This window comes from Pipistrellus kuhlii, unplaced genomic scaffold (genome assembly GCF_014108245.1).
Source record: "Pipistrellus kuhlii isolate mPipKuh1 unplaced genomic scaffold, mPipKuh1.p scaffold_m20_p_1, whole genome shotgun sequence".
NCBI lineage: Eukaryota > Metazoa > Chordata > Mammalia > Chiroptera > Vespertilionidae > Pipistrellus > Pipistrellus kuhlii.
In genome coordinates, this window is record NW_023425404.1 from 146,000,497 (window position 1) to 146,027,708 (window position 27,212).

The following is a 27,212-nucleotide window of genomic DNA, read 5'->3' on the forward strand; positions in this document are numbered from 1 at the left end:
TGAAAATAGCTGCTCTAGATTTATGGCCAGATCTTTGGCTGTGTTAACCTGGAATGTGAGAATGTTTTCAGTCTATGACAAAGAGACAGAGTGGCCTTGTGGGTTACCTCTATCAACACATAATGAAAATAATGATTTCAAGTGAACTTATAAGACACCCTTCAAACATGGACCTTTTAGCAGGCTCTTTCAAAACAGAGCTTGTTCTGAGTATGTAGCTGTGGCTTCCCCAGGTCACACCCATGTGGAAAATGATGTGGTGGTTGTAGAGCTGTGGTGAGCCATCAGGTCACGTACCAATCAGTCATTCTAACAGGATATGACTGCAGGGTACTCCCGTGTATGAACAGAACGTGTGACAAAGAAAGAAGGAACCACAGGAGCAAGAGTTGAAAGTGCAAAAGGAGCAGAGGTCACGATGGGCTGATGTGAGATGTGTTTGCTGCCTCATGTTGCCCCAGGTTTGGGTTCTTGGGGACTGTTCCTTGTTGACACAATTCTCAGCTAGCAGAATTTGTGAGCAATAATCTATGGGTCTGTGGTGTCCTACAAGGTCAGCTGTTCAGTGTTGGTGTTGTCTTCACAGACCCAGATAACTCAAAGGAATAAGCTCCTTTCAGGAAGGACCCCTCGCGGGAGGCCAACATGTTTTATAACAAGAGGAGGGAGAGTGGAGGGATCCATGATAATGGAGAAAGTGGGGGTGAAAGTTTCCCTCAGACTTCCCACGCCTCTGAGAAGCCACTGACTCTCCAACACATGGTTTCACAGAGATTATGCAGTTTGACTTGGTCATCTATCAGTTATTGAAAGCATGTGAGAGTAATTAGTTTGCATGTATTTCTTTTTTAAACAATATGTGTTTTTATTGATTTCAGAGAGGAAGGGAGAGGGAGAGAGATACATAAACATCAGTGATGAGAGGGAATCATTGATCAACTGCCTCCTACATGCCCCTTTGCCTACCTGGCTCTACCTCTACATGTTCTTCGTGACTCAGCTTAGACCATCATTCCTTGACCACCCACCCACAGGTCCCCACTGAGTTAGTGGCTCCCCCTCAGTGCCCTAGTACCTACCATGCAACAGCATCATTGCTGATGGCATGTCTCTTGTGAGTTTCTTCCTTCTTTTCTTCCTTCCCCTTCTCTCTTTCTCTCTTTCTCTCTCTCCTCATCCCTCCCTCCCTTCCTCCCTCCCTTTCTCTCTCCCCCCCCCCCCTCTCTCCACTCCTTAGTCAACAAGGCTCTGTATTCTTTACTTCTATTACTTAGATTTGATCAGATCTACCACCCCCCACCCTCCTTGCATATGCACTCAAACCATCTTGGCTTCCCTGCTGTCCTCAGTACACCAGGCAGGATGTGGCCTCAGGGCCTTTACACTTGCTGCTAATTCTGCCTGGAATGCTTCTGTCCTTCAGATCTTCATAGCTAGCTTGCTTGTCTTCCTTGGGATTCTGCTTGAACATCACCTCAGTGCAGCATTCTTTGATCATTCTATTTAAAATGGCAATTCCTATAAACTTTCCCTGCTTTCTTTTTATTTACAACTTTTATCACCATCTAACATACTCTTCTCTTTGTGCCTATATACTGCCTATCTTCCCCCCAATCCCATGTATGTTCTATGAGGGCATCCACCTGTGACAGTATCTGGCACATAGACAGTCAACTGAGCTCAGGTGAGCTCAAATATTTGTTGAATGAATGACACTGTCATTTTTGTGATGGGAGTGAAGCTACTGATGTGATGTATTATAGGACTATATTTCATAATATTAAACCACTTTTGTGCTTCTAGGATAAACTCTTTTTCATCATACTGAAGGATGCTTTAAAAGTAGTTTTGCAATTACATTTGGGTTTTTTAATCTATGTGCTTAAGTGAAGTTTGTATTATAGTTTCTTATTTCATTTTCTCTTTTTTATGGCTTGATATCAAAGTCATCTATGCTTCATAAAATCGTGGACAGCTTTCCATTTTTTCCACTATTTCTAAAACAGCATAGTGCACGTATCATGCCGACTTGCTATTTGTTGAAAGTATGAAAGAACATGCTAGTAAAACTGTTTGGCCCTGAGAAATTTTTTATAGTTAATTTTAAAAAATTACATTTTTCAGTTTCTTTTATAATTAGTAATATATTCAGGTTTTAAGGTATTTCAAGATTTATGTTTCCAGAAGATTACTTTATAGAATTATTCCAATATAAAATCATAGGATAGTTTTTGTTATTGTCTTATATTTTATATGTCTCTCTATCTGGTATTATATTATTTTCATTAGCAGTTTTCTTTATTTTTATTTTTCTTTGTCTCTGTAACATCTTTCAGAGGCTTCTCTATTTTATTTTTAAATTAAAATTCTTTAAATTCCAACCTATTAACATAACAATAGTAATCATCTACTTAAAATTCAAATGTATCAATAACCATATTTCTAAATAGGGAGCATATATGCTGTTCTCCACAGTCCCCAGGAATGTATTAAATATTGTTCATTTAATTAAACAAGGTCAATTTCAGCTCTTCTTGTTCTTCTTATCTTAAATTGAAACCATATATGTTCATGTAGATTTAGGTGTGTGAATCCACTCGCCATTTTTATTTTTTCCTCATCTGGGTTTCTGGCTGTGAAATTGTATTGGGATTTTGTTCTCCTTTATCTCTGGATTTCCTCATAAATTTTTTTCTAATCCTTTATTCCCCACTCCTTCCCTTTGCTCCCAATTTCCTTCCCAGGACTTTCATCCAGACCCATCTGTTTCTTCTCCTTTTCCTTCAGGCCAACTCATGCTATATTTTAATACCTAATTGTTAGTGTCAACATCTTGACTGGCAGAGTTTACCTTATTAGGAGTTGATTCTGAACCTTAGGCTTCTGGGGACTCACAGTAGTGTCTTTGAGATGTGTGTGTGCTTGCTTCTGAGAAAACATGGGAGTGTATTTGAAATGAATATGATAGTTTGTGCCTAGTTTAAAGCTGGTGCTAAACACTAAGTGAGGAGACAATGTTATGTTTCTTCTATTATAGGTGACAGCAGTAGCCCCTCGGGTGTCCTTACTGCTAGTCTTCTGCCTTCCAACTGCCCCCCATCTCACCCATCACCCCTTCCCCTCCCTCTGGCTGGAGGGACCCCTCTTAAGCTCTGAAATATCTGTAGTATCATTTAAGGTCACGGACTGTCAGGTCCTTATGTGCCTGTTGGGACTTGCTTTCTGCTTCCCCTCTGAATGTGTAATACCTTAAGGAACTAAGGAAGTTGGATCTAACACTGTTTCCTTTAGCTGGAGTTTCTCTCTTTCCTTAGCTCCTATAATCACGTTATTTCTATTTCTGTTGTGAACTTACCACAGACTACTAGGTATCAGAACAAAAAAAATACCTGGTCTTTTTTCCTTGACTAAAATGTCATCTCAACAAGGGCCACAGGCATCTTTTCTCTTCTTCTTTTGATCCTCACAAAATTTTATCAAACAGGATCATTCAGTAAATGTTTTTCAACTGAGCCGAATATTATGTGAGTCAGAATTAGATAGTACAGGCTGGGGTTATCAAGAGCAGATTAATTAGGGCTGTAAAGTCAAGGTAGATGTTCATAAGCAGAGAACTCAAGCAGGGTGGGACTGGGAGGGGAAGCAGGCCTAGAAGTAAGTGCCTGAGCCAGAGGGATCTTTTCTTTTTGGGCACAAGGTGGCAGGCTATGCCCATGTCAGTCACCACATATAAGGCAGCTTGGTGAGGCTGAGATTTCCTGCCCTATTTTGGAAATGCATGTTTATTTAAAAAATAAAAAATAAAAACGGGCGGAGCTCGTGCAGCATAATGGCGGAGACAGTGGAGCTGGAGCAGAGCCCCGGGCAGGCCGCCAGCGCTGCTTCCAGGTCGCGGCGCCTTCCAGGTTGGAGTCCCGCCCGAGGCCCACAGCGATGCACTGCAGATTTTGAAACACTGAATTTCCCTTAAAAGGACGAAGAACATGTGAATAAATATGCATGAACACTCAAGCTGGGGGAGAGGAAATGATATCTGACCAGAGGGTTGAAATGCAGTTTCTCCCCTAGATAGCAGGCGAGGACAGACGGCCTGGGGCAGGGTCTGCCTATAAACCCAAAGAAAACATTCGTTTTCTCTAGAAGCTCATCTTCCCCCTTTAAAACGCCAGTGTTTTTCATGTGTTCAGACCATTCACATCTACCAGTCTGATAAAATCTGGGATATAAGTAGTAGTAGGTTTACTTCAATTCATGTATATGCAATTTAAATTCGGATACAATTTTCTTCACTGTATTGATTGCCTCTAGTTTTGTGTGTGTATGGATTTTTTGTTTGTTTGTTTGTTTTGTGTGTGTGTGTATGGGCATGCACAAAATAGTCTTTTATTCAAAAAGATTACTAGAAATAGTTTATTCTGGAATTCTGATGCTACACTAATTTATTGGTTGATACTGATATCTGTTCTACTTGGAAGATGGAGAATAAATTAGGGGAAAAGGTAATCCTTGTTTTCGGGTTCACTTATCATTTCTTTCAGGTTCTTTTTCTCTTTGTGTGGGAGTGAGATAGAAGTGGCGATTTGTTTCTGGAAATAGAAATCGCCTTCTGAGGAGCTGGGAAAGTACAGCAGAGGAGAGGGAGCAGGCTGAGCAGCAGGGTGTTTACCAGAGCAGAGGAACTGCGGGGAAGAGGGACTTCCCGGAAGAGGGAAAGGCTGGCTCAGGCCGAGAGGGACGAGGGCAGAGGGATGCGGGCATGTTCTCTCGCAAGCTTTATTCAGCAGATTGACTTCACGGCACTGCCTTTGCCAGGCGCGGGACTAGTCTTGTTGTCTCTAAAATGAATTGCCAGAATCAACAGATTTTTCTTATTGATCATTTATTATAGATTACAATGTGAGAGATAACTGTTTGTTTTCCTATCTATAAAGCAACAAGAGATGCTTGACATTCAGAAACTATTTTTAAATGACACCTATTCAAATGCTACCTATTGCATAAATCCTTAATGATTTTTTTTTCTTAAAAAAGCATCGTAACTTTGAATAGAATTTCATAAAGCATCGTAACTTTGAATAGAATTTCATACCTCAACCATAAAAATAGCCACAGATCTGCCCAGGAGGCTGAGTTTCTAGACTTCCCCAGTTCCCTGCCCTGTCCTTCTTCACTTTACCTGGTTCACTATGGGGCGGCTCTCCTTCACCGTCAAGTCAGGGATGTCTGGGGATTTGAACTTGATCTGCTGGGAATTCCTAGTGGCCTAGTCTCCCTCGCTCTCGCTGGAACTGGCGCTGTCGGATGACTCACTGCTGTCGTGCTGTCTAGGGGGCCTGAACCTCCTGTTGGGCTGGGACTTTCTATGAGCCCAGGGGCCCTTTCTCTGTGGCAGGCCCTTCCCCCAGGGGGAGCTGTTCTGTCTGTGGGGTCCATACTGATTCCTCCCACTGTGTGTGGGTATAGGCCCCTCATTATTGGGGTCACTATGGGAACCTATGTCACCGTTAATGTCATCGTCAAGACCCTGAGGAGGGGTGAGCTGGCTCGGACTTTTGCCCTTACCGGGAAATCGCTGCTTTTCACTCGAGGCCACTTGATTCCTGTTAGAATGTTCCGTACCTTCCCTACTCCCCCCTTTGCCATTTCTCGGAATTTCATTATAATCGGTGCTTTCAGCAACGTCACGACCGCCTTCTTTCCTTTTCTCCTTCGAAGGTCCCTGAGGGTAATGAAACTCCACTTGCCCTTGGTGAGCATTTTGGCCGCCGGCATCCACTCTGTTTCCTTCTTTCCCAGGGAGTTCCCTGAAATTGGTGCTCCCTATGATGTCGTTGCTGCCCCCCACGAGGCTGACACCATCCCGGGTTCCAATGGCACTTCTGCCATCTTCTGCTCCCTCTGGGATGTCGTTATAACCTGGGCCTCCTGCCTCGGGGTTCATCGTCTCTGCTTCCCCCGGGCCGGAAAGCTCTGTTGGAATACCTGCACCCTCTGGGTCAGGACCCATAGCTTCTCCTTTGCCTGAAACGTCCTTAAAAGGTTGGCCATCTCCACTGAACGGGGAGACATTGTCCCCCCTCACATGAAGATCTGGATAGCCGCTGCCTTCGAAATCGCTGGGGATTTTTTTGAGTGTGGGGGCCTGTTTTAGATAGTCAGTGCTGTATTGGATGTGGTACATGCTTTTGCCTTTGGCTGGGGCACTGGGGGCTTGCGGATCTCTTTGATGATTCTTCTTACCTTTTGAGGGGGCTTTAGCATGGTTTGCACCTGCTGAACTTTTGCTTGGAACATTCCTGGGTTTGATATCTTTGCTTTTATCTCCCAATGGCTCAATCGCAGCTCCTGGCACCATTATAAGTTGTGCATTATTTCTGGTGAGAGCTGCACCATATTCTTCTTGGTCATGAAGTTCGCTGAGAACATCGCCTCCATCCTCAGACCCATTATTCCCAGTGGATTCGGGGTAAGTGGGCATCTGTAGGTCATTGTAGGCATTATCTTTGTGACTAATACTGTAGTCTTCATTCGTTGTCTGTCTAGTTTCAAAAAGATTTGGAGATTTACTAATTTGGTTATTTTTATCAACTCCACGGAGGGACAAGTCTTTCTCTCTCTCTTGGGCAAGGTTTTCTTTAAGTGCTGGCTCTTGATTTCTTCTCTTGCCAGAAAGGTGAAGAACAATATTGTCTTTGTTTTTTTCTTCCTGGTAAAGTATAATTTTTAGCATAAAGTGATTATTTTATGTTAACTTTTAAAAATCTAATTCTTAGTTCATATTTTTAAAACTATTCTCTCTTCTATTTTCATATTCTTCTCTCTTCCTCTCTCTCAAACATAGTACTGTTCTACTTGAAGGACTGCCAGCTTTTATACAGGTACTTTATAAATGTTTGAAGTAGTGAGGAAATTGTTGCATCACCTCACAGTTGAATTTCAAGATAAAAATGGTTTATGGATATGCCCACTATTCTTATGAAGCTTGCTAATATGCAATATACAAAAGTTCCAACTTGTGGTATCTTTAAAAGCTAATATGAAATGATTTATTTGAGGAGTTATAACATCATTATTCACTAATATTTTATTTGGCAGGTATATTCGGAAAATAAGGATTTTCAGTGAGAAAAAAATATAATAGAAAAAATTATACTGAGTTGTCTTTAAGTAAGAAGTATTTTATTTTTTTAATATATAGTTTTATTGGTTTCAGAGAGAAAGGGAGAGGGAGAGAGAGAGAGATAAAAGCATCAATGATTTGAGAGAATCATTGATTGGCTGTCAACTGCACATCCCCCACTGGGGACCGAGCCTACAACCTGGACATATGTCTTGACGGGGAATCAAACTGTGAACTCCTGGTTCATAGGTAAAAGCTCAACCACTGAGTCATGCCAACCAGGCAAATAAGAAGTATTTTAAACATTTGACTTATTTTAAGACATTAAATCTTGCAAAGTTTTACATGGACATTTATATTTTCCTTGGCAATCAAGTTCATTTGCTTATTGCTAATTATTCTTTTGAGTTTAAGCAGGTGCTTTAGAAAATCTTTAGTTTGTAATAATTCCTTTTTAACTTTTCCCCCTTTGTATTCCAAAATGGGAAGTTTTATTTTACATTTAGTGCTTTTACTGCTTTTAAAACAGTAGCATATATACTAATGAATTCTGTGCATTTTACTAAAGACTGAATGGAATTCTTTTATGAGTGAAAACATAAAACAACTTTTAAATTGTTTTACATGGGGGGAGGATCCAAGATGGCTGCTCGGGTAGACACCTAACCGCAGCAGCACACAACAATTTCAATGGAATACAACTAAAATGTAGAGTGGACATCGCCCAGAGCTACAGGTAGTCGACTGACTGAAAATTCTACAACAAGAAGGAAAGAGAAAACCAGAAGGAAAATCAGAGGAGCTGAAAAAAAGCCTAAGGTACGGAGACATGCTGCGCGCTCGCACGCACGCGCGCGTGGAGAGGTCACAGCCGGAGAGGAGGAGAGGGCTGGGTGCTGCCTGGCGTTCCCTAGCAGGAAGGAAATAAAACCCCCAGCCTGGGCTGAACCCCAGAACCAGCAGCGCTGACCCCCAGTTATGAGCCAGACCCTGGGGACCCAGGCTCCAGCGGGGGAGACGGGGCTGTGAGGCGGAATCCCAAATGAGCAGCGAAAAGCAGGGCCCCTGGAATCGCGCGCACGCGCAGAGGACTGAATGTTGACTCTGATGCTGGATTACCCTAGCCGGAAGAAACAAAGCCTCCAGCAGCGCTGAGCCTCAGTCCAGACTGCTCTGAACCCCAGTCCTGGACCAGACCCTGGGGACCCAGGCTCGGGCAGGGGGAGACGGGGCTGTGAGGCGGAATACCAGGGGAGTGGCAAAAAGCGGAGCCCTCAGAGTCGCGCGCACTGCGCGCAGAGGACAGTCTGTTGACTCTGATCCTAGACTCCCCTAACGGGAAGGAGAAAAAAAAAAAAAGCTCCAGACTGGAGGAATGCGACAGGGAGCAGGAGCCCTGCCGGACACCAGCCAGGACACCAGCCAGCCGGGTGCCTGCAGGGAGCCGGGCGACGGGGCCCCCAGGGAAGGGGGTGCCCCTGAGCCATCGACCTCTGAGCGCAGGCAACGGAGCCAAGGCCGGGGGCTGCTTCCTGGGAGGCGCCGACCCCGGCAACAGGCTGGAGCAGCGCGGGAGCCCGCGGAGAACAAAGGGGTGCCACAAGCCAACCTGCTGAGCTCCCAGGACAAGGAGGAAGAAACCAAAGTTCTCAATGTGAAGAAATCAAGTGAGAGCAAAAGATAGTAAAATTACTTGAGAAAGAATACAAAGAAGATCTTGAAAAATCAAAGACTAAGTCAGAACTCAACTCACCAGCCAACATTGCAACATAATGCATTTAAAAAAAAAAAAAGAAAAGGACAGAATGTTGGAACAGCGGCGGCCAGGCCTAGAGTGCCCAGGCACAAAGCAATGGCAACCGGGTCCAGAAGAGCAGTAGCCAAGCCCGGAGCATCCAGGCTGGGAGCGGCCAGACTCGGAGTGGCCGGGCCCGGGGCAGCCAGGCCCAGAGCAGCCGGGTCTGGTGCGGCCAGGCCCGGAGCAGCAGCTGCCAGGCTGGGAGCGGCGTGGCCCAGAGCAGCCGGGTCTGGTGCGGCCAGGCCCGGAGCAGCAGCTGACAGGCTGGGAGCGGCCAGGTCCGGAGCAGCCGGGTCGGGTGTGGCCAGGCCCGGAGCAGCGGCTGACAGGCTGGGAGCGGCCAGGCCCGGAGCAGCCGGGTCTGGTGCGGCCAGGCCCGGAGCAGCAGCTGCCTGGCTGGGAGCGGCCAGCGGTTGCCAGGCTGGGAGCAGCCAGTGGTTGCCAGGCTGGGAGCGGCCAGGCCCGGAGAAGCCGGGTCTGGTGCAGCCAGGCCCGGAGCAGCAGCTGCCTGGCTGGGAGCAGCCAGGCCCAGAGCAGCAGCTGCCTGGCTGGGAGCAGCCAGGCCCGGAGCAGCAGCTGCCAGGCTGGGAGCGGCCAGGCCTGGAGCAGCTGGGCCTAGAGCAGCCAGGTCGGGTGCGGCCAGGCCCGGAGCAGCAGCAGCCAGGTCCAGAGCAACTAGGTTGGGAGCGGCGGTGACCAGACCCGGAGCAGCTGGTTGTGGAACGAACCAGAGCAACAGAGGCCAGGCCCGAAGCAGCCAGGCCCGGAACAGCTCGCTTCTCACCTGCCCCTGCCCCAGGGCTGCCTCTCAGACATGGCTGGAAACTTTTGTGGGAACTTGAGGGTCTGCTGAATCAAGTGATGAAGGCTTAGATCTGGATGTGTTGAGTTAGTATAGGGCTGGGGTGTTGATCTATGAGTGCCTTGGGTGGGGCCTGGATGAGGCTGGTTGACCTATTTGGAAATGTCTTTTGTGTGAAATGTATCAATGGGCATGTGGTGGTATTATTGATATGAGAAAATGCTAAGTAACAGATTTACTATCAGGGAAAGGGAGGGAGGAAGAGACTGAACATAAACTGTGCACCTATAAATGTGGACAATGGGGGATGGGGAGGGGGTGGAGGGTGGGGTGGGAACCTGGTGGAGGGGGAAGAAATGAGGAACCTTTGTAACAATATGAACAATAAAGATTGATTTAAAAAAATAAAATAAATTGTTTTACATGGTGCTGAATTATTTTTGCAATTGCTTGTGTTCACTGATTGCCTGATGGTTGCACTGCTGACTGTGATGATCTCTGTGTCAGCTGGCTGGTCTGCTTTCCTTTGCTCTGTTTTTCTACCTGTACACTAGGGGTGTCGAACTCAATCAGAGAAGGGGCAAAAATCTAAAATCCAGCCTAAATCGCGGGCCGAATGGTTTACTGAACAGTCATAAACTGTCATTGTGATGGAAACGCAGTGGAGTGCAGTGATGAAAGCGCGGTGCGGGCCACATTGCAAGGCTTGGCGGGACGGATTTGGCCCGCGGGCCTTGTGTTTGACACATGTGCTGTACACCTTCACTCATATTATTCTTTTCATGGATTTGGCCTCTCCCAGCCACTTGCTTGCTCAAATCCTACTCTTCCTCCACAGCTCAATTACTCCCATTATGTACTTTCCCCCAGAACACCCGACTAGGAACTAATCTTTTTCTAACCCAAGACTGAAAGCATACTACTATTTTGAGTACCCCTTATGTAGCACTTTGCACATTCTGTCTTGGGTTAATGATTTTTGTAAGTGCCATTTGTTTCCTTTATAATTCTAACATCCTGGAGAGAGAGAATTAGATTCTCTCATTTTATTTCACCTAGTATCTTACACAAAGTAGGAAGTGCTCAATACATAGTTTAACAGAAAGTTAGTCATAGAGATGCAGCTACAGAATATCAAGCAGAACAAAACAACGTTCGGAAGGGAAACTACAACTTTCATGGGAAATGAAGTCAGATTTAAAAAAAAGTAAGTAGTCCTTTTTTGCTGATGGCATTTTAAGCTGTGTCCAGCTCCTTGGCCAATGAATTGACAAGAGGGAACTGAATGAAGGAATTATTGTTCCATTCCAGCGACAAGGCCCTTATTCTTTCTCTTCTGAACATCCTGATACAGATGGTGTCCTCTGTGGCATGAATTTAAGGGACAATAGAATGTGTCACTCTAGGCCAAAATGACCTCTAATCCTCATCGTTAGAGCACATAGTAGTATATGCCCAGAAAACCTCCCTATAAAACACCAAACATTAATCAGAAGCAATAAACAAAACAAAACAAAAAATTTCAGCCAAAACCGGTTTGGCTCTGGATAGAGTGTCCGCCTGCAGACTGAAAGGTTCAATTCTGGTCAAGGGCATGTTCTTGGTTGCGGGCACATCCCCAGTAGGAGGTGTGCAAGAGGCAGCTGATCAATGATTCTCTCTCATCTATTTTTCTAACTCCCTATCCATCTCTCTTCCTCTCTGTAAAAAATCAATAAAATATATTTTAAAAAATTCATGGGTGTTCAGGGTCCACCAGTATCACATCTGACTTGACAGGTCCTGAAGGAGGGCCAGGTTTGGGCCAGGGCCTGGGGTGGCCCTCCTGCGTCAGGAAGACTCTGGGACATAGAGCCCCACAGCAGAGCTGGCTGAGAAGCCTGGCAGGTGAGGGAAGGACAAAGGTACTAGCCGCAAACCAAAACCCCAGAGCAGGAGAAAATCAAACTCTGTTTCCCTAGAATTTGTCCAAGTTGGACTCCTGATAAGGATCATCCCTCAGAAATTCAGCTTACCTTTATGTTCGTTTGATTTTTCCTCCCAGGTGATGTGTAAACATACTTGAGAATATAATACCCATGTTTCTCATGGTGACCCTTGTAGGTGATCTACAAAAACACAACATTCCAATAAGATGAGTTTGTCTCTGACTGAGACGTCTCCTGGCTCTCTCTTGGATAGCACAGATATTTTAAAATTTGGGTGAAGTCTAATTCTGCCTCTAACAAATGGCAGTTCTTCTTATTACCACAGGAGGGCGTGTGTCCACCAGTCCCTGAGGATACTAGTAGCCTGTTCCTTTCTTTTCTGCATGTCTCTAAATCCATTTTCCTTACGGATGATTATCAACTGCCCTCTTTCCCCGGATGTATCAATTTGATGACCGCATTTCAGTGGAAATGGAGCACTTGGAAGTATTTCCAGGGGGAAGGGGCAGGGGGACTAGAAGAAAAGCAGATTTTACAGTATACATGTCTGATGTCCAATTGGTAAAACTTGCAGCATGGAAATCCAGGCTCTTAAATGTTTTTGCCTTTATAATTTTCAACCGAGACAGAGAACAGAACATTGTTAGTTCTTGGAATGGAATTCTCTGGGGCTGCCAGAAGCAGCTGTGGCGGGCGGGACTAAGCTGCAATTTGGTGACCTGAAAGCGGAGGGAGCTTGTTTAACTCTCTGGATGCATCGGAAACCCCACTCCCTGTAAACAGAACTCCCCGTTTAGGCTCATGCATGCTCCTTCCTTTGTTTTCTCCCTCATTTATTACTCTGTTCTCCTGTTCATGTGTGGGAAGATGGTGTTTACTTAATAACAATATCTCAGAATTTTTACTCACTTATCCCTCTGTAAGAAGAAATCATGTTGAAGATAAATCTCCATTTAGAATGCTTTTCTCTTTTCTGTCACATGTTGTGACAAAATTAAAGTGCCAAAGTTATGGTGTATGTTTTTGTAGTTTCATTCTAAGTACACACAAGACTATTTTTGACAGTTAAAAATTTCCTCTGACTGGCTTTTTCCTTTACAGACTTGAAATGGGTTTATTTGAGAAGAATAACTCTGTTTACCCTCTGTTCTTCTTCACAGTCTTGCCCATTTTTCTCAGCCTGTGGTAGAGCCGTCTGAAAGGAAATGAGAAATAAAACTTTACCAAGCATCCATTCTTTCATTCATGTCTTCAAATAGCAAATCTTTTATTTTCCTCTCACTGCATTGTGCCACTCATTGTGGGAAATCATCCTAACCAGGAAAGGATGGGTACACTCGCCACGTTAACATTAGTCTCAGTGCCACCAGTGGGTGCCCGCACCCTCCCCCACAGGGAGGCAATTACAGAACGACATCCACGCCAGGCTGGGGAGGACACTGTGCATTAGTTGCATAAATTCAGTAATGGTGCCTGGCCAGTGTGGCTCAGTGGCTGAGCGTCAACCTGTGAACCAGGAGGTCACGGTTTGATTCCTGGTCAGGGCATATGCCTAGTTAGTTGCGGGCTTGATCCTCAGTAGGGTGTGTGTGCAGGAGACAGCTGATCAATGATTCTCGCTCATCGTTAATATTTCTCTGTCTCTCCCTCTCCCTTCCTCTCTAAAATCAATAAAAAAAAATACATTTTTAAAAATTCAGTAATGGCTCTGTGAGTTCAGACAGGCTGCCGCTGGTTATCCTGCAAGAGTAAAACCACAGCCCTGCACGGAAGGGGAAGTACCGCGCCCGAGGATGAAACTTTATCATGCCAGTCACCTGGGCAGACATTTCTTCAGGACAAGGGAAATGGGGAAACCTGCAGATTAGGACAAAATACTTCTCTTGATCTGACATAAAAGTGCCAATATATCTTGAGGGTACCTGGGGCGGATGGGGAGTAAGAAGTAGCTATTAGGGAAAGGCCAGAAACTAAAAAGACATAGACCCAGGCATCTTGCTCCAAATTTTTAGGGTAAAATTTAGGTGTCACAGGAGAGCATGCAGAAGAGCTGAGAGTCCTGGAGCAAGCTTGCCATGGAAGCAACAGGCATACCAATTCTTTTAGTCTTGGCATTTTTACTTTCTTTTTATTTCTGAAATTCCCAAGTTATCTCAGATGTAGCAAGAGGAGACAATGGGTGGGACTGGTTTGTGTCTGATTGCGTATGCTGAAGGGGAAACGGGAATCATGGTGGTGTCTGCTGTGTAAGAGAGAAAACCCTTACGGGAAAGAGTCTTATGCCTGATTAAGCCTCAGAATTCTGTATTTCCCAGCCATCAGATACGGGCGGTTATCCTGCGTGCTTTCAGATACCATATTTCTGCTCTCTCTAGTGATCCCTGCACTTGCCATTTGCTGAGTTACTTTGCCATCTGGCTCCAGTCTGGGCTTGGCTGATGGGAGACCCACTGGGAACTGAAGGGTAGAAGGAGGAGTCAAGGTGTGCCCTCCCCTTTGGGCTGCTTCTTTAGGAGTGGATGCATCTCCTTGTGCTCCAATTTCCTGGTACCCCCAGGACTGGGACCACCACCTCCTTCCTTGTTCCTCCAGCCCAAGGCAGGCTTCATGTTGCTTCATTTCATAGAACCCTGAAATCATCTTAGAAATAAACTCAAAACTTTAGTAAAAGTGCTCTATTGGCTGAGCTCTAAGGCAGATCTGCTTGAGAGGCCATTCCATTCCAGAAACAACAGAAGTTAGCCAATTGCAGATACAGAGGACGGACTGGTGGCTGCCAGAAGGGAGAAGGCAGAGGGATCGCAATAAAAGGAAAGGGGATTGAGAGGTACAAACTTCCAGTTATAAAGTAAGTCAGGGACAGGTAACGTACGGCCTAGGGAACAGAGTCAATAATATTGTAATAACTTTGTATGGGGACAGCCTTCTCTTGGCGATCACTTTATACTGTATAAAAGTATTGAATCACTCTGTTGTAAACCTGAAACTAATGTATTATAATATCGTATATCGATTATAAACCAACTTTTAAAAGACAGAAAAATGCACATTAAAGAAATAACAAAATATAATTTTATACTCAGTGAATGGGTATCTAGAGAGAAGGACAGTATGATACATATCTGTGGTGAGAATATGAAAATGTATAACATTTGGGGAAGAAACTATGGCCATATCTATGGAAAAAAATTCAGTTACTTCTACTCAATACTTCTATTCTCAGAAATCTACCTATGATAGAAAATAAAAGAACAACTCTTGCCCATAAAAATAAAAGCACAAATTTGTATGCAAAAAATAGTTTGTCGATGACATCTTATATTTATATAGCACTATACAGTTTGTAAACTACTTTCATGTAAATAATTTCATCTGATTCCCATAATAATCCCTCTGAGAAAGGGAGTAGAGAAACAGAATTGCCTATACTTACACAGCTGGTAGCACTAGTACAAGTTAAGGAGATATTTTGACCTAAAGCATCTGCCTTAAAGTCCCAGCGTTAAAATAGTACATTTCTAAATGGGCTGATATATGGGAAAAACATTTTTATTAATAAGAGGTAATGTTTCCTACACTTTATATTAAATGCTTTCAGGCATACTTTATGATTTTATTGCCTTTTTTATGTTGGTTCTTAAATGACCTTGTGCATTTACATTTAGATCTTTGCATCATTTCTCCAAAAATATCAAAACAGTGGAAACAGATCTGGAAATGGGCTACAGGAAAGAGAAAGCATAAAAATTAGATAATTAGATATTAATTTTAAAAAGAAATGACAGTTTGTGGTACTTGGCATCTTCTTAGAGAGCATAACACATGCACATATATTAAAAGCACACTTGATAGTATAGAATACTTAATGTAATTCACAATCATAAATCCTGAACTTATAACAGGGTAACTTATCACAAAGTCTTTAGAGTCAATTGCATATTGATGAATACCAATTAAATTACATGGTCCAATAATCAATGCTTCTCTGTCCTACCGTTTTTAAATTTTGTTTTTGAAGGAAACCAGAACATGGCTCCCACATATGCCTCTTTGACATAAAATTTATTTTGAGCTGAAGGCAATGAAAAAGTAGTAAGGAAAAGAAGTTCCTCCTCTCCTGTCTAAAGGCAGGAAATAAATTCTCCTTTTATGGCAGACAGACTTTTACCAGTCCAGAGACCACACCTGAGGGATGTGCAAGCAAACCTTGTTAAACTAACCCGAATGTTCTTACCGGAGGAAGATCAGGACTCCCTAGCCCTAGCTGGACTGCCCATAGCCCAAACCTTTTTGCCTCGTCAATGCTTCACAAATTTAGTCTAAAAGGTAAAAATGAAAGCTTCCTGCCCCGGTCACTTCTTCAGGTTTTCATTCTCTTAGGAAGGCTCCCCTTACATATAAAAATTCAATAAACTTGTATGCTTTTCTCCTGTTCACATATCTTTGTCAGTTAATTTTCAGACCTAGGAGAGTCAGGAATTTTTTTCCCCTCCCCTTCAATTTGAATCTGGATTCTAGTTCCAAACCATATGTAAATGACTCCATATATACCAATTTCTGGTAACACCAAACTATTATTGACTTATTTAGATAAACGCTCAAATAGAATCTATATATCTGGGAGAAAACATAATCTTTACAATTCCAAATTTTGTTTCTATGTCTTTGCAAATCCTCTTTCCTTTGAAATGTGCTCCCCTCCCACCTCCCCCCGTACCCACTTGGCAGTTCTCCCAGGCTTGACTGTGGCCCTACGATGGACCAGTGGTCACTGGATGGATGTTGACACAGCGCATTTACAGGAAAATGGTTGGAGAGTGCCACTCCCTCTGTTCCTTGGACTGTGCTGCTCAAAATAGATTCATCCCATGGCTGGTGGGACTGAGCTGGGTCAGCAAGACCCACTTGACCCCCATCATGCCTTGCGGCCGCCCTGTGCATGGGGCCTGGCAGATGTCTATTTTAAGCAGCACAACCCCCACAGGACTGCCGGAGGCTGTCCGCTGAGAGGGGACAAGCTTTCCTCCACTTCTGCTGTCCTCTTCCGATGACACGGTTCATGCTTGTCAGTGGGTGACCCACTGGTCGCCCACTTTCTCAGGACCTATATTTAAGTCCTTCTGGCAACAGAATGACTGCCGGTTTCCATGGTTCTCCAACCGAAAGATTGCTCTGGGAAGTTAGGATGCTTTCCAGACATTATCTAATTGGCACTGTGTCTGCATGGCAGAAAATATCGGTTGACACTCAGCATTTTCACAAGATAATTTAGTCACATCCTGAGGACTCATCTGGGTGAATCAGAGGGGAAAAGAGACACAGGGGAAATGGGAGCTTGGTTTGGGGTAAGCTTGGGGGCACTGCCTCCCATCTTTAGCCTCACTGAGGAAGAGAAGATCATCACCAGGATCTGACATATTGAGGTGCAACAAGAATGACAGGAAAGCTCTGCTCCTTCTGTGTTGCCATATAGTTACAAAATCTAGTTGTTTAGCCTTAAAGTTCTCAAGTCATTTCCCGCCCGGTTTTCAGTAAGATATTGGAAAGTTCTTTTGACATGTTATAATTTGGGTCCCTGAGCCTTTTCTCATTAGTGTTAGCTGATTTCAAACACTGTGGCTGGCTCTTGGTTTTCTCAAAAGGACTCTTTCTAGTGTTTCCTAAAAGGCAGCGTGTGGACATGTTTTATTCAGCACATGTTCCTTGAAGGGCTCCTTGGTGGGTAGGTTTCGGTGTCTGGTGCTGGGTGCTTTCTTTTTGCTTCATTATCACTGAACTAGGTAAGCGTTACTAGTTTGAAAAGACATTGCTTAAGAGAAAAATAGGTAAAAAGAGCGATAGGTTTTATGATTCGTAACTCAAATCAGTAATGCTTACGGGTGCTGCCCAGGTCAGATGGGATAGAAGCAGTCCCACGCAGACAATTTGCATCTTTGAGAATCTCTGTAAAAAGACAATGTATTTTACCCTAAAGCATTGCAAATTACAAACTGCAATTCTAAAAATAAGTAGAATACAAAAGTATATTCAAACACCCTTCCCCTAGAAGTCCTTTTTAAATTAAAAAACAAGAAACTGTGTATAATTTACTTATGCCCAAGTGTGGATACTTTCATGAAAGTGCTTTTATATGTCTAATTATTTCATGTGAAAATGAAAATTATCCAATATTATTGTTTTTTTATTTTTTATTTTTTAATCCTCACCTGAGGGTATTTTTCCATTGATTTTTTACAAAGTGGAATAGAAAGGCAGAGAGAACTATCCATGTGAGAGAACACATTGATTGATTGCCTCCTGCATGAACCCCGACCAGGGCCCAGTCTGGGGAGGAGCCTGCAACCAAGGTACAAGCTCTTGACTGGAATCCAACCAAGGTACATGCCCTTGACCGGAATCCAACGCAGGATGCGTCTGTCTGCAGGCTGATGCTTTATCCACTGAGCCAAATGGGCTAGGAGTGTCCAATATTAGTAAGGCAATGAAGTCAGTTCATATTAACAAACTTTATAGATTTCTTTATTTGCTCTACAGTCCGCCTAAACTTGTTCCTTTTGTCTTTAGAGAGAGATCATTTAATTTAGTGACTTATATAATTCATAATAACATTAAGTTTAGTATAGCAGCTTATAACGTACTCTTTAAATGATTTGCCAGGATAGCAGTTTCCATGGTGAGGAATATAATTTTGTCTGCTACCAAGCTGGTTCCCCAATATATGTTCTTATATACGCTAGCAATGTATCTGATCTAGTGTCTGTCCATGAGCTGGAGAGTGAAACAATTGATGTAATATTTATATTAATAGCTAACATATATTAATACTAAAATGAACTAAGAACTATTCTAAAAAATTTTACACATTCAATTAATAAAGACTCATAATATCCTTATGAGTTAGGTGGTATTTACTATTCCTGTTTTATAGGTTAGAAAATAGACACAGAAAGTCAAGTAACTTATCCCAGAATTCCCAAGCATTGAGGGGCAGAACTGGGCTTAATAACTGGCAATGTAGCCAGAGAACCGGTATTCTTAATCAAAACTTTATGCCACTTGGAATGTTTTCATTCTTTAATTTATTACAGAGAAACCTATATGTAGTTGATTTAAAGGCAAATAATATCTGATATTGGATGCAACAAAATTATGTTTAAAACATTAACATTTAATGGAACAGAATGACAAATCTCAGTTAAAAGAGAGAATGGGAAGAGATTAACCAAAGAACATACATGCTTGTATGCATAACCCATGGACACAGATAATAGTGAGGGGAAGACTAGGATGGGGAGGGATCTGTGTGAAGGGGGCAAAGGGAGGAAATGAGGGACAACTGTAATACTGTCAACAATAAATTTTTTTAAATTATCATTTAGCTATGGATAAAGATACATGTTTATCCTTTGGTAAATATACTAAAAGGATCTAGTTAGTTCACTGAATTTTAGATTGGAAATAAAGTCAACATAACATTGAGTTACTAGTCTGTTGATTTTAATGCAGATTAAGTATTTTACTAACTACCACACAGACATATAACAACCAGTATGAGAATTAAAAATGTATACCACTATTTGAGAATACTTGGAGAAAAACACTTTTAATGGGAAAAATAATCTAAATACTGTTGTAATATTTAAACATTTCAGAATTAAAAACACATTTTATTTGAAGAAATACATATGATTATTAAATATATTCTAAAATTCTAGGCTATTCTCTTCAAAATTAACATAATTTTAGAACCTTAATTCTATCTGTAATGTAGCCATCCATGCATTTTACAGATCAGAACAATGCAAGCCACTTATTAAACAACATAATGCTGAGAAATACTCATCCAGATGATACCAACACCGATGAGGTTGTAAAGTATGAATAAGATCACATTATCCTTGTCCTGGTTATACGTGAAGGGATGGAGTACTATTAGAGTATTTGCGTTATTGTGGATCTTGATAAGGCTGACAGTCAAATCAAAGAAGAAATTGCCATCAGTTTTAGCTATTAATTTCTAGAACTTGGTAATGTACTTCCTGTTGTATAAAACAAAGCACTAAATATTACACAGTTGTGCTCAATAGAGAAAACCTTCAATCTGCATTTAGTTTCAAAAGTTATCTCTCTACCTGATCGGTATGCGTCCTGAAAATGTAAACAATTGCATTATAAAGCTATCAAGAAAGCCAAGTTACCTGGTTTCCTTTTGCCTCAGATTACCTGGCTTCTTCTTCAGGATTAGCAGTTTCTGGCATTTTGCTGAAATTTAAAGTTTGTTAGAGTCCCCAATGGCCAATCAGCATTGTTTCACTTAGCACCAGCAAAAACAATTTGTTACCAGTGCCCACAGATAACCATAGGGGGCAAAGTAATTTTAATCTAAAAATGTTTTTGCGGTGGAAAGCTGCTATCAAATGTTCCAGAAAGTTGGGATAAACAGAAAATATAAATACCTCAGCTTGGTATAGCATATTGTCAGATCATTAAAATTGATTTCAAAACTATTGATTAAGACTGACTGAATAATTAACAAGCTTAAAAATGGAAAACATTTTAGCAATAATTTTATGTAGAAAGTTTATAATTTCAACTTTGTCTGAATTAAACTCAGTAACACTTAAAGAAAAATGTTGAGTTCCTGTTGTGTGGCAGTCATTGGGGAAACAGCATGAACAAAGGACAAAAAAAAATACCTTTCTTTATAATCTGGTGGGGAGATAGATAATTCACAGAATAAATAAGTAAAATATAGTAAGTTATACAGTGACATGGACTTAATCTAAGAAGAAAAAGCATTGCAGGAAGGGGGTGGGGACACTAGGTTAAAATTTTAGATAGGGAATCCTGGGAAGGGCTCACTGAGAGGTGACTTTTGAGTAAAGACCTAGATGCATATGACTCTCCAAGAGAAGAGCATTCATTCTAGGCAGAAGGAAGAGGACGAGGAGGACGAGGAGGCAAGAGCTTGCTTGCTTCTTCCAGAAACAGAGAAGAGGTCAGCTTAGCTGAAGGGACTGACAAGGGGAATAACAGGAAATGAGGTCAGAGAGGCATCAGGTGGCAGATGATAAAGGGCCTATGGGTCATTGCAAAACTTTGGCAGGAGAAAAAAGCCCTTGGAGGTTTGGGGCAGAGGAGTAACTGAGGGAGCAAAGGAGGTAGGAATAGGCAGAGCCTGGCTGGGAACTTCTGTGGGTAACATGAGGAAGAGCTGATTGGGACGTGAACTGAGTGGTAGCAGAAGGGGTGGGGAGGAGTGGTTATGTTCTGAATGTATTTTGAAAATAAAGGCAGTAGAATTTGCTGATGCATGAGATATGGGTCCTGAGAGAAAATCAAGAATAAAGGGTGATACCAAGTTTTTTGTTTTGAGCAACTGGAAGGATAAAGCTGCTTTTTATTGATGTTGGGGAAACTGCAGAAGTGATGTAGGGGGAAATATTGCCAGTTTGGGTTTGAATATGAATGTTATAAAGTGGTCAGTTGAGGATGTTGACTTTCTGAGTAGGTGGACACAATATACCATATTGGAATATGCTTTTCTGGGACAATTGCCTGTTCTTCTGTTTTTTCCCAATCTGGTTGTCAAAATTATAGTTGTAATAGTTCAAGAGGTTCCAGCCAGTCTAAAAATATTATAATACCTTGAGGGGTAACTTATATATTAGGAACCTATGTGAAACATCAATAAAAGATAAGTGTTCTTTATGACATACCAATTGATGAGAACTACCAATAAATACAATTTTAACAGATCTAAATGCTATCTAATGAGAGTTAAGTATAAACTCCCACTTTCCCTTAACTTCCTGTTTAGATAAAGAGAAAAATGAAACAAACAAATAGCCCTTGGACAGCTGTAGCTGAGAGAATGGTGTCTTTTCTAGTTCAGACTAATCCCTGTTTTTGCTTCATCCAAATTCTGAACCTACTCTTCTGAGCGGCTGGACCGAGTTTTTAAAACACTTGCTGGGACTAAAATTTGAGCTATTAAACTAGGACCACTGTTGACTCTCAATCATTTCACCATGGATTTCAGAGTATTTAAACATTGTCATTGGCAATGGAAACCTTTAACTTAATCATATTTAGAATCAAACTTACCTGAGTTCTAGTACTGACTTGCTGGGTCAGTTGCTTAAGCAACTAAATTGAGCTTCTGTAAGCCTCAAGTTTGCCATCTGAAAACAGGGGGAGCATAGTAATAAGCTAAATTTTCATTGAGTAGTTACTCTGGTATAAGCACTATTCTAAATGTGGTACATTGCCCTAACCAGTTTGGCTCAGTGACGAGAGCGTTGGCCTGCAGACTGAAGGGTCCCAGTTCAATTCTGGTCCAGGTCACATGCCTGGCTTACAGGCTCGATCCCCCATAGGGGGCATGCAGGAGGCAGCTGATCAATGATTCTCTCTCATCATTGATGTTTTTTATCTCTCTCTCCTTCTCCCTTCCTCTCTGAAATTAATAAAAATATACATACTTTTAAAAAGAGTGAACTATAACTGTTTTTAATAATAAACAAATAAATAACTAAACAAAGTGCATTAATTCATTTAGTGTTTACAAGAGCTCTATGCTGCAGGTGCTTTTAGTGATGAAGCATAAAGCAGTAAAGTGACCTGCTTAGGGTCACATATCTAGCACTTATAAAAATCCAGAATTTGTAATCAGGCAATCTGATTCTGAAGTGAGGTTTGAAAACCACAACACAATACTATCTGATAGAGTCAGCATAAACATTAAATTAACAAGTGTCTACAGGGTGCTTAGTCCAGCACCTAATTCTAAATTAAATGATAAACAAAAGCTACTCATCCCACCCAGTCTTCCTATCATTAAATTCAGATGACATCCTTCTGTGTCTCTTTTTGTCCTCTGCTTTCCCACGAGGTTGTCTTTTACAACTTACTTGATAAGGGGAAAAAGCAATGCCATAGTGAAAAATATGACAGAGTTCACGTTTAAGAGCTATTTGTCTAGACATCATAAATATTAACGACCAGAATTCCAGCAAAGTGCAAAGGATTTGGGTGGTGCGGAAAGAGATGAACAAGAAAATGGAAAGAAAAAAAGACAACAAGAAAGAGTGCTCAGTGAACCATAAGACTGAACAGAAAAATATAGCTATCTAACAGTAGCCAGATGTGAATACCACAAAAATGCTCATTTTCACATTCCATTAATGCAATAAATAATTCAGGAATGCCTATAACAATTAGGAAGTCATGCAGTGTTTTATGGTTGTACATTGTTTCAAATATTAACTTTATACTTTTGAATGATCCAGAAAGAGTAGATACCTGGTATATGCTTCATACATGGTACAGCCTTGGAAAATTTTGTTGATTTTTTTCCACTGGTATTAATTTACCAGTGGCCCATTGCAGGAAGATTCCTGAAATAGGGCTTTCTGCTGCAGTCACTGCCCAGCCTGCTTTCTTCCTTCTCTACCACCCCGCAGCTTCACTCCCTTCTAGAGGTGTGGCTTTTTCCTATGTTGAATTGATATGCAAATTAACTGCCATCTTGGTTCTGATTATTTGCATACTTGCCCTGATTGGCTGGTGGGCATGGCTTGGGTAGCAGAGTGATGGTTAATTTGCATATTACTGTATTATTAGGTTAGATAGTTTCAGATATTGCTTTCCCTTTGTTTTTCCATTTCCCCAAATAACTTTAGAGTGTATGAAAGAGATTTTCCCTTCATTTAAGTCAGGGGTGGGGAACGTCTGGCTCATGGGCTGTATAATGCCCTTGGAATCATTTGGTCTGAGCCAGCCAAGATGTTAGGAGTGAGTTAATTAAATGTTTGACCAGCCCTAGCAGCTTTGGCTAGGTGGTTGGACTGTAGGCCTATAGACCAAAAGATCCCAGGTTTGATTCCAGTCAAGGACACATGCCTGGGTTACAGGCCCGGTGCCCAGTGAGGAGCGTACAGGAAACAGCTGATCAATGATTCTCTCTCATCATTGATGTTTCTCTCTCTTCCTCACCCTTCCTCTCTAAAATCAATAAAAATATTAAAAAAAATAAATGTTTGACCAAATATAGCAGGTTAATTTTTAAGCTGATAATTCTGTGTGGCCTGAGACTGATGTTATAAATATCCTAATGGCCTATGGCACAAAAAAAGGTTCCCCAATCCTGATAAATCATGGGAAAGCATCTAGTTCCATCTAGATCAAGCTGTATTCTATAAGAGAAATTTTTAAAAGAAAAAAATTTCATGTAGTTACTAGTCCTAACAAGGAGTAACTGGCAGTAGCTAAATATAGATGCTCTCAAAGCTAAAATGAATTCAAAGCTAAAAAAGAATTTCAGCTTAAGCCTTATAGTAAATTTAGAACCTACAATTGGCAAAAGAAAACACACACACACACACACACACACACACAAAGCAAAACAAAACCCTATTCTGACTGGAAGGTTACAGACTTTAGGAAGAAAACCTGAGAATGATCTTTTGTTCAAGTCTGTGAAGGTGAGGTGTTACTTTAACCCTCTGGTAGCTTATATCAATATTTTGGGTTGAACTTGAGCTTCAAAAACTCAGCATAAATTTTCTAAAGTTTTTGTGCAGTTTTGCTATAAATTTATTAGGAACCAATAAGCAAAGATAAAGATCAGAGTTAAAAAAGGTTATCTATTCTCACACCATATCAATTTAACTGGAAAACAAAACAAAATAAAACAAAAAAGCTAGGGAGCAATACAAAAGGCAGGAAATGGACACTTGAACTTTCTCTGGTTCATGGTTCAGGGTTCAGGGACAGACATCTCCAGCTATGGTGCTTTAGCTGGCTTTCCCGGGCCAGGCTGACACGTAGAGTAGCTCCTCCAAGAGATTTTTGATAAAAAAGCAGTTCATGGCACATGTTTCATTCCATGCTGGCTTTTTCATTTCTTACCCTTAACTCAAGTGAGAACAATCATTAAAATATAGCTAACTAGCAAGCTACAATACAAATTTTAGCTATTAAACCCTCATCCAGGAGTAAGGACTTTGTTGTTGTGGTTGTTATTGTTGTTTTCTTTTCTTTTCCTGTCTATTTCTGGAAACTACCAAATCCTCTGTATTTCACTATAGTAGGCCCAGTTACTTTGTTTTACATTTATTAAAACTTAGCATTGTAAGCAATCTTTTAATCCTCTTCTCCAACTTATTCTTAACACTACTAGATAACACATTTCTCTGTATTCTCTTAGGCAGGTAGACATAAACACATTCTATGTATATCTTCGTGTGTTTTGACATAAAATAACTATCTTGTAATTTATATACACAACAAATACACAGCCTTTCCCTTTCTGAACCAGCGGGGGAATCGTTAAGGTGTTGTGAGCGGAGAAGAGGGGCCATTGTTGAACGGTCTCCTCTTTCCCATAAAGACCTTGAAAGCTTTGTCAAGACTTCAGGCATTTCACAGAAGTATTTATTCCCCAGTGATCCCAGAGTGGGGGGTGCTGGGAGTCTCGCCCTGTTTTAGCAGAAGAAAATGTTTCTGTTTTAACTATGTTCATTCATAAGTATCAATATTCATTCTAAGTTTTTAAAAAGGTCATTTCCCTCCCTGAAACATCACTTAACAACCATCTTTCTCATCTACCCCAAAATTATTGTTATTTTTAGGGTGTTTTTTTTCCCCCCTCCCTCAGTATTTGGGGATTTCAACAGAAGTACATAAAAATTCCAGCCAGATACGGAGCCACAGAGGGTCATGGAACAGCGTGAAGCTAGCTGTGTTCTTTTCTCTAGGCTATTTGTTTACTTGTTCTGCTATGACTAGCAAAGAGAAGACATGCCAATATAATTTTATTTTTATTTTTATATTAGAAAGATGTCTTATTACACCTTAAAATGTAACCCAGAGGATGTAGTTAAAATGTAATCATGATACCAATCCTTTCCTTCAGGACATGGTGACACTGCTGGAAGTGGCTACAGAACTTTGTTGTGTGACCTCAAGGGGGAAATATCTCTCATTCTCAAAACAGCGCTTTGTCTTTTGAAATCAAGACTACTCCTTAGGACACAAAATATGACTACATTTGCCAGGTGGTTATTCATTGTACTGGACATATACTGATGTTTTCCTACTAAATTGGAGCATGTCTAGTCTTCTAAGTTTTTAACTTCATGTTTTTCGGCATTGTTATTTTATTTTAGCTCTTCTCTCATGACTTTCTTAATTCTCATGAACTAAGATTTTCTCTATGCTTGTCAGTTCCCGTTCCAGTTATCTATTGCTATGTAATGAACTATCACAAATCTTAGTGATTTACAAGACCAATTTGCCTGGCTGGCATAGCTCAGTGGTTGAGAGCCAAACCATGAACCAGGAGGTCATGGTTAGGTCCTGGTCAGGGCACATGAGTAGGTTGCAGGCTTGATCCCCAGTGGGGGATGTGCAAGAGGCAGCCAATCAATTATTCTCTCTCATCATGGATGTTTTTATTGCTCTCTCCCCTTCCTTCCTCTCTGAAATCAATACTATATATATATTTTAAAAAACACACCAATTTATTGTTATTTCTCAAGGTTTTATGGGTTGACTTGGCTCAGCTGCAAGGTCCTCACTCAGAATCTCTCATTTCAAACAGCCAGAGAGGGACAGGTATAAAAGTTATCTTAAGACTTGACCAGGTTGCACATCTAAGATGGTACCTTGGTGCTTCTTCACATGACATCTCTCTTTAGCAGAATAGACTGGACTTCCTACATGTTGGCTTAAGACCTAGCTCAGTGGGTGAAAAACTCATTAACTGGATTTGTTGGGCTAAGAATAAAAGTTTTTATGCAAATTTTATTTGTTATAGTCTGTCCTTTCTCAGGAGGCCTCTTCTTTTCTGAGGCCCTTTGTCAATTCAGGCCTCAATCAGTTAAATGATGATTACTCATATTGTTGACAGCAATCAGCTTTACTGAGGTCCACTATTCAAATGCTAATCTTATCCAGAAATGCTCTCACAGACACATCCTGAAGTAATGCTTAATTTGGGCACCCCTTGGCCTAGTGAAGTTGACTCAGAATTTACTATCACAATACTAGATTTCATGATAACCCATTCTACACAGAATAAGTAATGGCTTTTGTTGTTCAGTCTTTATGTAGCTATCCCACTGCTAAAATCAAGATCAAGCTTTCTTTCAACTGCCTAAAGGTTGAGACTTACCTGATAATATCTTTCCATGAAAGTTCAAAAGATAATTAGTATGGTGAAAAAGTTATCCTCAACATTACTTATCAAAGATAATACTTCGATGCATTTAGGCTAAGGAACTATATAGAGCATTTTATTAAGTATTTGCAAAAGGAGATAACTCACTGATAACTGTTATCAAACACCAGAAATTTTACTAATTTTTAAAGAGTTTAAAACAAAGGATCAAGTTGCAAGTTGGAAGAAGAGAAAGGTAATGAGTGCACTGATCCTTTGTTTATATCCTAAGTGATTAAACAGCTAAAAAAAAGTTATAATACTTTTCTTCATAGTAAAGACTTTAGTCAATCATCTAAATCAGGATTCAGCAAACGATAGCCTGTGGGCCAAATCTGACT

The 27,212-nt window shown here is 41.4% G+C and overlaps 1 protein-coding gene across 1 annotated transcript; it reads right to left on the reverse strand.

Annotated features, from left to right (window-relative positions):
* Positions 1 to 4,878: 4,878 nt before the first annotated feature.
* MEPE (matrix extracellular phosphoglycoprotein) lies at positions 4,879 to 17,588 on the reverse strand. Its single transcript, XM_036455106.2, has 4 exons — positions 17,526 to 17,588; positions 12,790 to 12,843; positions 11,736 to 11,828; positions 4,879 to 6,706 (listed from the first exon to the last, which is right to left on the reverse strand). Exons 1-4 carry the CDS (start codon positions 17,577 to 17,579, stop codon positions 5,264 to 5,266), a joined length of 1,644 nt encoding a protein of 547 aa, XP_036310999.1. The 5' UTR covers positions 17,580 to 17,588; the 3' UTR covers positions 4,879 to 5,263.
* Positions 17,589 to 27,212: the final 9,624 nt, after the last annotated feature.

Excerpts from the sequence above, each read along its gene's own strand:
- MEPE (XM_036455106.2), bottom strand. The coding sequence starts at position 17,579 with ATGCAAATTGTCTGCGTGGGACTGCTTCTATCCCATCTGACCTGGGCA. Across the intron at positions 11,829-12,789 it reads ACTGTGAAGAAGAACAGAGG|ATCACCTACAAGGGTCACCA; the intron begins GTAAACAGAGTT and ends GTGTTTTTGTAG. Across the intron at positions 6,707-11,735 it reads AAAATCAAACGAACATAAAG|GAAGAAAAAAACAAAGACAA; the intron begins GTAAGCTGAATT and ends ATACTTTACCAG.